The 15,046-nt window shown below is 36.4% G+C and overlaps 1 protein-coding gene across 2 annotated transcripts; it reads left to right on the forward strand.

Annotated features, from left to right (window-relative positions):
• Positions 1–201: 201 nt before the first annotated feature.
• ACBP4 (acyl-CoA binding protein 4) lies at positions 202–14,598 on the forward strand. Of its 2 annotated transcripts, none has more exons than XR_016050093.1 (18): positions 202–368; positions 844–914; positions 1,928–1,991; positions 2,075–2,146; positions 3,423–3,641; positions 3,749–3,826; positions 4,142–4,246; positions 4,359–4,425; positions 4,531–4,592; positions 5,461–5,600; positions 7,403–7,529; positions 7,649–7,763; positions 9,068–9,156; positions 10,893–10,990; positions 11,067–11,258; positions 11,610–11,759; positions 12,888–12,947; positions 14,120–14,598. XR_016050093.1 is itself a non-coding variant. In XM_006855455.4 (18 exons), exons 1-18 carry the CDS (start codon positions 210–212, stop codon positions 14,303–14,305), a joined length of 2,040 nt encoding a protein of 679 aa, XP_006855517.3. In that variant the 5' UTR covers positions 202–209; the 3' UTR covers positions 14,306–14,598. The 2 variants fall into 2 exon arrangements, 1 of the variants encoding a protein (XP_006855517.3); XM_006855455.4 differs by having other exon boundaries at positions 10,907–10,990.
• Positions 14,599–15,046: the final 448 nt, after the last annotated feature.

Below are 15,046 nucleotides of genomic sequence, written 5' to 3' on the forward strand. Positions count from 1 at the left end.
GACACTATTTGAAGGCACGCTTTTTTTGAATTTTTTTTTTTCAACAGGGCATGTTGAGATAGGAATAAAGATGGGGTACTTGAGTTTGAAAATATGGAAGACTCCGGGTTATATTTTTTCCATTTATGTGCAACCAGCGTGCTGGTGGAAAGCGCCATTTTCTCAGCTCGTCATTTAACTCCTCTCTCTCTCTCTCTCTCTCTCTCGCAATGGCCATGGCTAGGGCAAGCTCCGGCCTGGCTTATCCAGAGAGGTTCTTCGCTGCTGCCGCTTATGCAGGCTTTGGAGGCTCGCAAGACCCATCAAAAGCAGCGATCTCTCATTTCGAAAATGAAATTGCTCTCATACTCTATGCCCTTTATCAACAGGTATTACCTCTAAATTATGAAAATGTACGGGCAAACTGTTTGTCTCTCTTAGTTTTCGTGGATCAATTTGCTCCATTTGGTGGTGTCCCTTCATTTGAGCACTGATTTCATGGAATTATCAATTTTCGGAAGAATTTTTTTATATGGAGTGATTCTTCATGTAATTGAGACAGATCTAGGGTTTTATGAGAAAAATCTTCTGCAAGAGAGTTGGATCTGGGCTATGGCTTGGAATTATGTGTCCTTTTGTTTATTTATGTAACTTTAGCCATTGTTGCATAGGCTATTAGATCAATTTTTGATGTAAGTGGATGTGCTTTGTCTATATTCAAGATGAATTGTGAGATAGAATTGATGCATTTCGCTGTGAGGCCTAATTTGGTTCTGGCGCAATTTCTCGAAATTGTTGCAAGAAAGTGGAAATTGTTGTGTTACGCACCAGATCATCTTCTAAAGTGTAGTAGTATTTTTACAGGCTACTGTGGGACCTTGTACAATTCCAAAACCCCGAGGGTGGAACCCTGTTGAAAACAGCAAATGGTCAAGGTTAGCCTCTCTTTCTGTCTCTCAATTTTAAATTGATAGGTTCGTATGTCATTATTTATTTTTTGACCGCTCGTTTGTGTCTTTTTTTGCCAGTTGTAGTCTTGTTGGTTGAGTTCGTGTGTCTTAAGGTGTTGGTTGTATTGTTATTTTGATAATTTTTTTGCTTATTGATATTGGTAAGTACATCACTAAACTGAAGCACTGCTTTTGCAAGTTTCTTCGTGCAAATGCAGTAACTAGGCAAACTACTGCACCTTAGGTATGATCTTTATTAGCTAAACGTCAAGAGAATTTTGTAGGTTTTTAAACTTGAAATGTGTCAAATTTGAGTCTCTTTTGGTATTGTGGAAACCTTCTGGATCCAAATGAAAACTTTGGAATATTAATGGTTGTCGAATTCATAGTGATGGGTTACCAATTAAAGAAAGATGAGTGATGGGTTACCAATTAAAAGAAAGATGGAATTCTTAGAGATGCTTGAGATCTCATGGCACATATTTATGCAACATTTTCCTTGTTTCCACCTTATTCTTAAGTAGTGTTTGACCAAGAAGATCCATTCCTATACTAGCACATAATTATGGTTCTCAAAGGCTAGAAACAGACCAACATGCCATTAGCTGAAGGACTTCTCGAATTTTGACATTCATGGTACTCAATAAAGACTAGATGCGGAAGAACATGCCGTTATCTGAAGGACTTGTCCTAGGCGTAAAAGCATATACAAGGCAAAACAAGTAATGTACTGGACTTTCTTTTATCCGCCATTATGGTGCTTACCAATGACTTTATGGAATTTCAGAACTTTATTGCAGTCTCCTGAGTCCTGACTAGCTCATAAATGCATAATTGGCTCACTTCCATCATATATTGACCTGCAATGAGTTTTATTTTGCATTTTCTAGGGTCTAGTGGGGAAGTAAATTGGTTTTGTAGTGTGGCTTTTGCTTTCGTATAATCCAGAATTTTCTTTCTTGTGACACCCTTGTAATCCAGATTGTTCTTTTTTGTAGCTGGCACGGGCTTGGTACCATGGCATCAACTGAAGCAATGCGCCTTTTTGTGAAAATTTTGGAGGTACATATCTTGTTGGTGGTTTCATTTTTAATTCAGTGATTTTTCATTATCCTTTTTAATGATTTACATCTTTGCTCTAATAGGAGGAAGATCCAGCTTGGTACTCGAGAGTGCCCGAACATGTTGTTGAACCTGTTGTGGATGTTCAAACAAATGTAAGTTTCTTGAATTTAAATATCAATAGTTGAATTTGAACTTTATCTATTTAAATCTACTCATACAACAGGTTTGCCTCTTCATCTCTTTTCCTTATTTATTGGTCACGGTTACATTACATTTTAAACAACATGAAATGCTTCCTAATCACTCCCTTCAATTCTTATTCAAGTACCCTCAGAACGAGGAGATAGTTAGCTTCTTTGTACTGAAAGTTGGAAATCTTTTTGGTAACCCAAACTAAGTCCTGGCATAGAGCCAGCCTGCAGTTTGAACTATATTGATGGGTGATTGTACTGCCTTACAAATTGAAGGTTCTCTATCTTGATTTACGATGCATAACATAGTACAAGATATCATTCATTAAAGTGGAGGTTGTATATGAGTGCCATGCCTTGGTGATGCCTTGCTATACCATCAACTGAGTAGAATGTGTTTATCATGATTTTGAAAGAATGGATGGCAGAGGTTTCCCTTGTTGTAACGTCCCAATGTGCTGAAAGTTGCCTCTAGGTTTCCATAATATATTATTGAAACACAGTTAGATAAAAATGCTCTAATCCACCATGTCCACTTATTCCCGCACCCCTTTCTCTGTTACCTAAGATCTTGGATATATGAACCAGACATGTCTAGATTCTTTCTTGATGTGCAGGAAGATATCTGCCAGTTGTTATGGATTTCTGTGGAGTTCTAGAGAAATTATGGATTTGTGAAATTCTGTTGATGGGTGGAGTTTAGAGAGCCTCCTATATATTGGGGAAAGTTTTTCGTCGTGCTCAGTATACATCTGTTGATTGCATAAATGGATGTAATAGATTTGTTTCTTTATAATTTTGTTAAGCATCTGATGATTCTTAATTATCAAAAGAAAATAGCAAAAGAAAATTTCTGAAATTTCAATTGATAGAAGAAAACCTTTGCTGATAATTTTACAAAATAATAGACTATTAACTGAACATGTTAAAAATGCTTTTGGAATATCTTTTACTAAATTTGGATAGCCCAGAATTTATAGTAGGCTTGCATGTTTTATGATAAAGCCTCTTCGGGGCCATAAGGGAGTCAATCTCTTGATGGTTACTTGAATGAATCCATTATTTCAGTACTTGAAAATAATGATACGAAAACAAGTTGTCCAGGAACTATAAAGAAAGAGGCATGTAGACATTCATATTTGGTTTCTGAGATTAGTTGCAGAAACTATTTTATTGCTCTGTCTGATATACCTGACTACACTTCTTTGACTTTGTTTCCCTTTATATATGACTGCAGACTGCACCATTAGAATCTGTCCTGCAGACTACATCTTCAAAGTCAATAACACCAAATGGTGATTCTTTTCCAGAGTCAAAGGCTGCTTCAGTAGAAAATGGAAGTCATTCAGAGACCCAGGACAAAGATGTTGTTTTGGAAGGCTTGGGATCAGTTGGGATATACGATCAGTGGGTCTCACCCTCTGTATCTGGCCAACGTCCAAAACCCCGTTATGAGGTTTGAATTTTTGAAGCAGTGGATCCTGATTCTTACTTTTAATCGTCTTTTTAGTTCATGTGACTATTTGTAACTTGGTAATTACTGTGAAATTATTAACACTTCAGCATGGAGCAGCCATAGTCCAGGACGAGATGTATATATTTGGAGGAAATCATAATGGTCGTTACCTTAATGATCTTCAGGTATCGTTTTACTCTCTAGAGGATGTTCACATGTGTTCTATGTTGAGATTTTGTTTGTGATCATAAATAATGTGTGGTTTAACTGATGATTCCTTGAACACCTTGTCACATAAAAATAAATGGGTCATCGAGGCCCAATTAATAAAAAAGGAATGCAAATTTCACCGATCCTGCAGGATCATTTTGAAAATAAAATATCCTTTAGACATTTCTCTTGGGATCTGAATTTTTAAAATTTACTACATACAGAAATATTGTACTCTCATGGTCTCATCTATTAACTACTGGGTAGCAATTACTTATGAATTATTTCAGGTTTTGGATTTGAAAACTCTAATGTGGTCAAAAGTTGAGGCTAAGTTTGCAACAGAGTCTCAGGAATCACCTATGACCTTACCACCCTGTGCTGGTCATTCCCTGGTCAGATTATACATCTTATCCTGTTCCATATTTCCCTTTTTTTCTTACATGTCTTTAATGGTTGACTTGCATTATTTGAAAGCTGATGTAAGTTTACATCTTTCTTGTACAGATTGCATGGGGAAATAAGCTTATTTCTATTGCTGGCCATTCCAAAGATCCTTCAGAGACTGTAACAGGTGGTTTGTTAGCCCCTTTTTTTTTGGTTACCTTCCCTAATAGTTGAGGCCTCTTGTTTTTGCTGCAATGCTGCAAATTCAATTTAACTTTTCCTGATTTGACAGTCAGGGAATTTGACATACAGACATCCACTTGGTCGTTCTTAAAGACGTATGGCAAGGCTCCAGTATGTACTCTGCATACTTTATTTTGAATATTATTGCACCTCTAATTGATTTTTTCTTCAAGAGACCTTGTGTTTTTTGGAACTCAATTGAGGCTAGCATGACAAGATAGACACGAGATTTCAAGGATACTCAACCTTGGGCATTTAGTTCTAGGGGTTGCATTTTTTTCTCGCACTCTTTCTTTTCATGGAAGGGTAAAGAAAACCTCAGCTCCATATAATACCCATTTATCATTGAAGACTTGGGGAAGTGCAACTATAAAGGAAGTCCCTTCATCACTGTGGACTTCTGCCATAATTGTTTGGGATGCGCAATTGTGAAACTTCAGCTCAATTATTGGAGTATTTATCATTGGTTTGTCCACCTTTGAGATATCAGGTGTATCATAACCATTGGGAAACAAGTACTCATTGAAGACTTGGGGAAGTGCAACTATAAAGGAAGTCCCTTTATCACTGTGGACTTCTGCCACAATTGTTTGGGATGCGCAATTGTGAAACTTCAGCTCAATTATTGGAGTATTTATCATTGGTTTGTCCACCTTTGAGATATCAGGTGTATCATAACCATTGGGAAACAAGTATTAAAGTAAAAAGAACAATGACCGCCATGAATGATTTCAAAATTATGGTGATAGTTTTATATATTGTGTTGATAAGGGGCATATATTGGATATATTTATTATTTTGTATTGTATTATCATAACTATTGGGAAACAAGTATTACGAAAAAGAAAGAAAAGCGTAACCACTGAGAAGTGTTTGAATATTTCTGGAGGGAGATTTATGAAATGGTAGATTTCCTACTATTGATTTTTATGGAGCTGTTAAGTGATTCTTTTAACTCCGGATGTGATTTGTCTCACAGGTATCTCGTGGTGGTCAGTCAGTGACCCTCGTTGGATCGAGCTTGGTTATATTTGGGGGTGAGGACCCTAAAAGATCTCTTTTGAATGACCTCCACATTCTTGACTTGGAAACTATGACATGGGATGAAATTGATGCTGTGTAAGTTTATTCTGGAAACTCTTGGGTTCAATAAATGTCTGGTTTGCACTTATAAAAAACAAATATGTTTCATTTTCCTTCTAACCTTGTCTGTGAAGAGCTTGAGGCCAAGATTTGCAACACCATTTTTCTATTTTGAAATTTAAGGCCTTATATTTCTTTTAAATCCCTGCATATAATGAATGAAACTCATATGTAGACTAAAGACTGCTCATTGGGCAGTATTCAAATCACTAACATCCGAGTAAATGAGATTCTGCTCTAACGGCCAACAAATATGGCCAAGTCGCTAACACATTTCAGATGAGCTCTTTTTATCTTTATTATAATAATTTTTTAATTTAGGAGCAAGATTGGTCTCTCTCTCTCTCTCTCATATATATCAGAGAGAGAGAGAGAGAGAGAGCGAGCGAGAGACCATGTATATAAATATACAATGAGACCATTTATCTTTGGTACAAAGTGATCACAATTAATCTTGATTGTTGAATGTGAAATTGAATGACTGCATTTATTCTATTGACCAAGCTCAAACTTCAAAAGAAATTTTCTCAAGTTTTGTGACACACCCAAACTATCAGATTTCGCGTCCGATGCTTATAAGTAAATGTGACCTCTTTGTATCAAAGGTAAATGGTCTCATTGGATAAAATCCCTATATAGTATATCTATGAGATATAAATGTATGTGTGTGTGCACGGGCGTGCGTGTGCCTGTGTGCACTTGTTTTAACTGTACACTTAACTCTTATGAGTTTGAACAAGTCAAACTTCGCATTGTAGATGGAAGGCTCCTTGTTTTAGGTTTGATACCACCCTGGAAATGGATATCAGGTTTTTTGACTCAATCCTGCAATTTAAGTATCTGAGAAATGTGGTTTCTTTGGAATGCACCCATATTTTTCCCCTTGTATCCATTACTTCTTTCCTTTAACTGCATTCCCTTGAAGTTCCCTTGTTTCCTGACAGTTATTTGGACCAGTATCTCATTTATTCATGCCATTCTTCTTTGTGGCCGGTAGTAATTTCAATTTCCTGAGTCACGTGTTTTATTTTCTTTTTGAAGTTTGAATCTTGTCTTGTTGTTTTCTACCGTTTCCAGCATCAATGTCCTGAAGCCATTTTCTTTCTGGCAAGTATACTCTGTTCTCCCTCAGGTGCTGCATGATATTAACCATGGTCTCCAGCACCTGAAATTTGGTGCAAACATTTTGTTTGGCACCATTTGGTACTATTACCTTATCTGGTTGCTGCTCTTTTACTTGTATTTGATAATCCCATGTCGATTCCATGGTTATGTGACGTGTATTCCATAGTCATTGTGCTGTTTTATGTCTTCTATTGTTGTGCTGTTTTGTCTTCTATTTTGTGCTGTTTTTATGTCTTCTATTTTTGTGCTGTTTTATGTCTTTTATTTTTGTGCTGTTTTATGTCTTCTATTTTCCGTAATGTTCTATATTTCGCCTATTGCAACTGGCACTCTCCACGCCATTGGTTTTGGGCCCTGAAAACAGAAATACTTTTCTCACTGTGAGTCTCCAACAAAAGTGAAATAATAATTTCATTATTTCTGTCATGCATTGGTATCTCCTTAGAATAATTGCTAGCTGACTTGTAGTCTAGTCCAGTAGGAATATGAACTCTTTTATGCCATTAAGACATCATATTGGAAATATCCAGTTCGTCCCTATCTATTGATAGTTGATACAAATGTGTAAAGCAATGGCATAAAACTAATAATCCTATGTTTTTGGCCCCACAACTTATCTTTGTAAACTTATTTTTCTTGCATTTGACCTGCAGGGGTGGGCCGCCATCTCCAAGGTCCGATCATGCTGCAGCAGTACATGCTGAGCGGTATCTTCTGATATTTGGTGGTGGATCGCATGCAACCTGTTTCAATGATCTCCATGTTCTTGATATGCAGAGTGTAAGTGAATTGATTATGCAATAGGTCACGATTGCAGACAGTAATTGTTGAATTTAATTTGGGTTTGTCTCATTCTAAACTACTTTTTCCTCTTTTCTTGAATATTATATTTGATGCAGATGGAATGGTCAAGACCGACACTACAGGGTGCTATACCAACTCCACGAGCTGGGCATGCTAGTGTCACAGTAGGAGAAAACTGGTTTATTGTTGGTGGAGGTGATAACCAGAGCGGTATGTGTTCTCTGGGAGTATACTCCAATTTTACTGAATAAAAGAATCGAGTATTGACACATCTATTTCACTTGCCCTGCTTGCCATGGTTTATAGCAAGCATTCAAGGGCAGTGGGCCTTGCTAAGTCTGGCTTGAATTTAATGTTTCAGCTATAATTAAAAAAAATTCTTCCTCTCTTCGAAAATGATGTATATTTTTAACTTTGATTTGGTAAACATGGGCTTCACCTTTCTAATCAAATGACTGAAATAGACCTAGGACAAAAAATAAAAAAAAGGTCAAGACATTTCAAGATATTCTTTTTCTTGATTTAATGATGAGACACATCTTCCCTCTATTCTGAAGTTTACAACATTATCTGGATTTCGAGGATTGGTGATACTATTGTCAATTGTGAAGATTATTAGTTTATGGATGTCAAAGGTTTTTTTTTTTTTTCCCAGGTAAGTGATGTTAAAGGGCATTTCGAAGTGGGAATTTTTGTTTGTTTGGATTCTGAAGAATTTGATTTAGGTGAAGCTGGGTTGTCCTGTGTCGTTCCAGATTTGACAAAAAGCCAAAAACATTGTGTCAATGCCCCAGAGAAAAACATCATACTATTTTTTTATAGTGAAAATAGAAAATACAAGCCATATTTTCTGTCCCATGCAGAAGATTGGTTTTTTGATATGTTAAATTTTGCTCTTCTGCTTATTTTGCAGTATGTGTCTAATGTTGACTTATCCTGCAGTATGTACAAAGTGTTTTCGGTTTTCTCTTTCCCCATAGAAGTGAAGGAACGGCTAACGCGTCCACATATTTTTGAGAGTGCCAGTTTTCTTGGTGGTGTGTGTGTGTGTTTATATATAGGGTGAGATTATTATAAGGTGTCAACCTTAAGGTGTACCTCAAAAATTATGACTATGCCAAAAATGCAGTTTCGGTGCCTCAAAGCCTTGCAATGATATGAAAATCTATTGTTTCCTCCTATTGTGAAATTTGGAGTTCCAGAAATGACGACTATCAAGCAGATCTATTAACTCTTGGAAATAGACGGTCCAGATAATGTGTTAGAAGATGAACTATTTTTAGGACTAGAAATCCGCTTTTTTTCATGTCTATGAATCTCAAGGTCGAGATGACCGATTTGAGGGTTTTCCAGCATAGCAACAACCTTCTCTAGTGGGTTTTTTAGGTGCACTTTACTTGTACAATATAAGGTTGGCACCATATATAAACTTTGCCCTTATACATAGTCTTAAATTTCACTATTTGGCATAGTCTTAAACTTCACTATTTGGCTGATTTTGTCGTTGTTTTCAGGGGTCTCTGAGACTGTTGTCTTAAACATGTCGACTCTGGTTTGGTCTGTTGTGACCTCAGTGCAAGGACGTGTTCCACTTGCAAGTGAGGTAAAATTACTATGATGCAATCTTTGACATTTTACTTATTGTGGAGGAAATGATCTCAGAGGCTCGATTAGATATTCATTTCTGTAAATACCAGAAATTAAATGTCATGGGAGGAAGAAGCAGCCATGGAGAAGGCCTTGTGAATGTTTTTTATTTTTTATTTTTTTGTTTATGCTCTTACCTTGTCCATGCACTGTTATTTGCTTGTTAATTGGCAATTGCAGTAGAAAGTGGGTGCACCAAAATGGCAGTTGCTGTGGGTGACCATAAGGATTTGTTAAATGGAAAAAAATGTTTGTAATAATATGCACGCATCACATGCATATGTTAATAGCGCGTGCCTTGAACATGAATACTAGTTTCTAAAATCAATAGCAAAAAGCAATAAGAAACTCTATTTGAAAGTACACAAAAGATATTCATTATTTATTTAGATTTTCTTTTTGGGTAGCTCAGCCTGAAATCTGGATGTGGGGTGTAGTGTTGCAATCATGAGCACTTCTAAGTTTGACCTATCCAGCTAGTGACTGACCCAAATATCATTTGGATTATATCTTGAACAATTAGGGTATTTCTCTCTTTCAGGAAAATTGTCATGGCTAAGATCATAATTAAAGATTATGACAAAAGAAAGTAGGAAGCATCTTTATTTGGGGAAAAATTTGAAGATGAATAAAACGACTTCTAAAACGATTGAGGACCTATGGAAAGAATCATGAGAATTCACGTACTTTATTCCATAAGGAAGCAAAAGGAGAAATGTAACTGCACAAAAAAGGCATTCAATTTTAGAATGAGATTTAGCCACTTGTTATTTTGTGGTCTTTTTATTTTTATGTCCTCTTTCTCCCCCTTATTGTAAACTTGGATGCCATGAGAAGGACTTTGCCAGATCGATGGAAGTTGCAAAGACGGAATCTAATGCTCTTCTGGCAATTACTATGTTTTTGGACTCTCTGATCTCATGCTTATGAAAGCAAAACTCTTTGATTCATGGGGCTGTGGGCCTATTCCATGCGGGTAGGTGGATTTGCAATTGTGGGGATTCGAGACTTCATCTAGTTTATGGATGTTTCAGAGCCAAAGAAGCTAATTAAGGAGCTGATCCTCTAGATAACGTGGGGAGTCATGGGTCGAGTTGAGTGTTTGGTGTATTGTTTTTTGTAATTCTATGCCTCTGATACTCTTCATTGTCCTAATCCGGTGCAAAAATTGTTTCTATAAAAAATTGCTTATCTTTATTAACTAGATGTACTTTGGAGGAATTTCTTAATGGCAATCTGGAAGTTGGCAAAAATTGTGCCATAATATAGTTGTCTCAGAAAGTTTGCGGTAGTTCTTTTCTTAGCTATGTAGATGAAAGTATTGCTAGAGAGAAAACCATGCTCCTTGTGTAAGTGGGGTTTACTCAAGTGTAGAGCCTGTTGTTTCTTTTTCTTTTCTTTTTTCCCTCTTTTGTTCTTTTTTTTAATGGTAATTGAGGCTGATGTTTCCATTTGATAATGAATGTCAACTTGATGAAGATTCGGGCTTGGTCTTGATTGGCTGAGGAGTTTGCTTTTGCAACACACTGTCCCAAGTTTGGATCATACCTCTGAACTACCCAAAATAATGTTCTGTTGTTACAAAAAAAAAAAAAAATTGTCACCTTGATGTTTTCTTCTAATTGTTAATTGATGACATTAAGTTTCTGGTCTGTTCTGAGGCAAGGTTTGGTTTGATTTAAATGTTACCAGTTCTTATCTGGCAGGGTTTAAGCTTAGTTTTAAGCTCATACAATGGTGAGGACATTCTGGTTGCTTTTGGAGGGTACAATGGGAGATACAGTAATGAGGTTGTTGTAATTCATTTCGATGTTTGTATTTTTTTGTTCTTATTACGACAGGTGGTGATCTATTCTTCATTATCAGGTTCATGTTTTAAAGCCAAGCCATAAGTCAACTTTACAATCAAAGATAATGGAGACCCCAGTGACAGACAGTGTGGATCCTCTTCTTCCCACTACTACCAATGCTACGAGGGACTTCGAATCTGATCTTGAAACTGCTCAAGATGGGAAAATAAGGGAAATTGTCATGGACAATGCAGAATCAAAGCCCGTGGTAACTACAACAGTCGCATGCTTTCAAGGACTTTTTAGTATCTCCACATTTTTTATGATTTATTTTCAGAATTCCAATCTAGTGCAGCTACTAATTTTCAGCAGGTTGTATCTCTACATTTGCATTTGTATGCGTTTGTGTGTAACTGTGACCTGCCTAACCCAGTGCAGGCTTCAACTTTTGATTACTTATCTTGCTTTTCATCGAAGGTTCAATCATGATTGATGGATTTATGTTGCATTATAGATCAATGATATCTTTCGAATTTTAGTATGCATCATTGATGCCATGAATATCTTGTTTTCACATAATATGAAAAAAGGTGATGTGGCAATTAATATGCTTTTGCAGAATATTAGAGAGACTGGCGAGCAAATGCTTGAAACTCTCAAGGCAGAGAAAGAAGAACTGCAAGCAGCTCTCTCCAAAGAGGAGGTGCAGAATCTCCAGCTGAAGCAAGAAATAGCTGATGCGGAGACTCGAAATCTGGATCTCACGAAGGCAAGCTTCTACAACGCATACTACAATAAAAAGAAATTATCTATCAAAGGAAATTTTCAAAAAAAACATATCTATCAAAGGGAAAAAAAATAAAAATGATGTAGTTTTATCTGCATACTTGGCCTTTGCGACCGAGTAATCAGTTCTCCTATGGATTGTCTTGTAACTATCATATACCAAATAATGTGACTTTCACTATGATTTACCATGGTGTGTAACTCCTTGAAAATAAATACAAGTCAACGATCAAATAGAAGAAGAAAAAAGACACACATTCTCTCCCCCCCCCCCCCCCCCCCCGCATGTATTTTTTTCTTTTTTCATAAATTTGTATTCAAAACTATGTTCTTGTTGGACGCTAGGAGGCTTTTTCCATAATTATTTGAGAAACTTACGCACCTATCCCTCGAATTTCTGTTACTTCAATAATCTCCCTGAAATTTATTCTTTAATGTTTGAACCCATTTTCTTTGAATTTTAAATTTTTGATCAAATTGCCCCTACTTCGGACCTTCAAAGTCTGGAGTGTAACTTATGTATCAATATGCTTCCAGATATACACTTGACTCGTACCTTCAACGTTTTAATTTGGTCCAAAAACAAATGTAGGACTTTGAAGGTCCGAAGTTGTTCCAAAAACATATCGTGGGGCTCCCAAGGAGAAAAATTTAACTAATTACGAACTTCGGACCTTGGAGGTCCGAAGTTTGTCCTTGAAGTTCAAAGTAAAATTTGGACCGAAGATAGTTTTTGGAACTGTCCGAGATTGCACTTCGGGTATTGGGTTAACTTCAGGCCTTAAGATCTAAAGTGTGTTTTTGGGAAAGATTTGGTCCTTGAAAGTCCAAGTTAAGTGTATGAAAAACACTTACCAAAGCTTTAATCCTAGAGTTAAATTTTGAACCTTTAACGTCTGAAGTAGGGGCAATTTGGTCAAAAAATGTAAGAAAAAGTGTATGAACGCAAAAACAGAAGTTTAGGGGGGGGTTGGGGGGTGTTTAATTTATGGAAATTTGGGGCATATGCGCATATATATCTCTATTTATTTGGATTGATTTATGATGCAATAAGTCTTTTAATTTCTGCTGTGGTTTTTTTTTAATTTCTGCTGTGGTTTTAATTATATAGGAGCTACAATCTGTTCGTGGTCAGCTTGCTGCTGAGCAATCGCGGTGTTTCAAGCTCGAGGTATGTACCTGGAGACAATATCTTTTTCGAGGTTCTTTTTTATCAAAAACAAATAAAAGGGTCCCATATATTTTTGTTCACAGTTGTTTGAAACACAATTCTTCTTCACATTACAACTGTTGTAAACAGCATAGGTTTTTTCTATTATTATGTAATTTCTAAAATAATCCTGAATTAAATGCTTATACGTTTTGGTTCTCAATGTAAAATAAAAGCCATGTGTCTATGTTCTGTGAAGATGAAGAGAATATCTAGGTTACTGTGTTGTGTGAAGATGTGTGCATGTGTGCATACTAGTGGTAACAGTGTTTGTATGAGTAGTTTTTTGAAGAAATAAAGATGTAATAGTAACTATTGTATTATCCAATAATCTCAACTGGGAATCTAGTGTGCCCTTTTTTCTCTTATGGACAAAATTCAGCAGAAAAGTTCTAAATCGAAATGAACCATTTTTGTCAGTAAAATAGGGCGTTTTACGTTTTTTGCTTGGTGATCTTAAAGGAACAGATCATTTTTTCTAAGAGCCAACATCATCTGTTATAAAAGTGAATGAAACAGAGTAACTGCAAATTAACTTTGTCATGTGTGGGTCCCAGCGCACTTTGGTGATTTGATTATCTTGGAAAAGATCCAGAGGAGACCTCAATCTCTCCTTTTGAAGAAACTTTTATAGAACGATTGCTAATGTCAGAAAACGCAATAAATTCTTGCAAAAGCTGATGTGAGCAAATGCTTCTCAGACTATTTTTTAAAAATTAAGGGGGTATCTTTTTCATTGTTAAAAAATAATTCGTGTAATGAATTTTATTATGATGAGTAAATTTTTGCTATGAGATTTGCATGCAAATGACATGTAGTTTCCATGCAGTAAATTAGAGATCACTTCAAGTCCATTGTCAATACCAGATGGTTGAGATGAACAGTTCTCCCATTATCAGCGGAGCAGTTCCCATCAACCATCTCTTTTGAATTGACATTAATTTACTGTTGTACACATCCCATCAGACCCATGACATTTACCATTATAGTTCATAAACCATTTCTCAAAATATAAATTGCTGTTTCCTTAAATTTTAGAATTCAGTCATGTAATGTTTTCTTTCACCACACACGCAAAGATACACACGTAGAGATAGACAGAGGGGCTAAAGGATCCAAAACAATCTGAGCAGGTTGAGGTTGCGGAGCTACGGCAAAAATTGCAATCAATGGAAACACTGCAAAAAGAGGTTGAACTTCTTCGGCGACAGAAGGCGGCATCCGAGCAGGCAGCCCTTAGTGCGAAGAGGCAAAGCTCAGGAGGTGTATGGGGCTGGCTAGCAGGAAGCCCACCTGATGAGAGAACTGATGATGCTTGAGAGTTTACCGACCCAATTATATAACTTTACCCTTTTTTGGCCTTTATGTAATTCACTTGAATGTTTCCCTTGTACTGTATTTTTCTTCTTGTTTCTTTTTCCATACAAATTGCCTTTTTCCATACAAATTGCAATAAGAGAAGATTTTTTTTTCTGGTTTGGCTGCTAGGGTGCCACCATGGGCTGGTCGTAGTTTGTAATATGAGGAACTACAGTTCGTAAGTTGCCCATTGTTACCAGCTGATTTTGTTGGTTGTCATTTAAACATTGAGAAAGAAATATTTTGGGGTGAATTTTGAGGTTTTCTTGTTGATTGAATTTGAGAATCTCTTTTAATGCTACAACCGGGATGTAAAAAGAACCTTTCAGCATTCAATCTTTTCTTTTTTATTTTTTTTCTGAGAACAGTTGATTTCATGAGAGAGGAAAAAGCTTAGTATAGGCCTATTGCACTCAAATATTCTGATGTCTAGTAATGATATGGAGGTGAGAGGTTTTTTTAAAACATGCAAGAAATTATACTCTTTGGCCCAACCGGTATCGGGACCTAGGGCTGTAAATGGGTTGGGCCTGGGTATGGATATTGGGATAGCTGCACTTAGATGGAGTTCAGCTTGTGGTGCAAAATATGTGAAAAAGGATATCATAAGCCCGTCTACTGATGGAACATTATCAGGCAAATAGTTCAAATTCTATCTTACGAACCTAGTTGTTTGATGTATGTATGATTCTATTTTTAAT

The sequence above is a fragment of the Amborella trichopoda genome, chromosome 2 (genome assembly GCF_054954075.1).
Source record: "Amborella trichopoda isolate Santa Cruz 75 chromosome 2, AtrichopodaSantaCruz75HAP2 v2.0, whole genome shotgun sequence".
Lineage (NCBI taxonomy): Eukaryota > Viridiplantae > Streptophyta > Magnoliopsida > Amborellales > Amborellaceae > Amborella > Amborella trichopoda.

Bases quoted from the DNA above. Each gene is read 5' to 3' on its own strand.
- ACBP4 (XM_006855455.4), top strand. From the start codon at position 210: ATGGCCATGGCTAGGGCAAGCTCCGGCCTGGCTTATCCAGAGAGGTTC. The intron at 369-843 runs GTATTACCTCTA...GTATTTTTACAG, and splicing joins TCTATGCCCTTTATCAACAG to GCTACTGTGGGACCTTGTAC. The intron at 2,147-3,422 runs GTAAGTTTCTTG...ATATGACTGCAG, and splicing joins TTGTGGATGTTCAAACAAAT to ACTGCACCATTAGAATCTGT.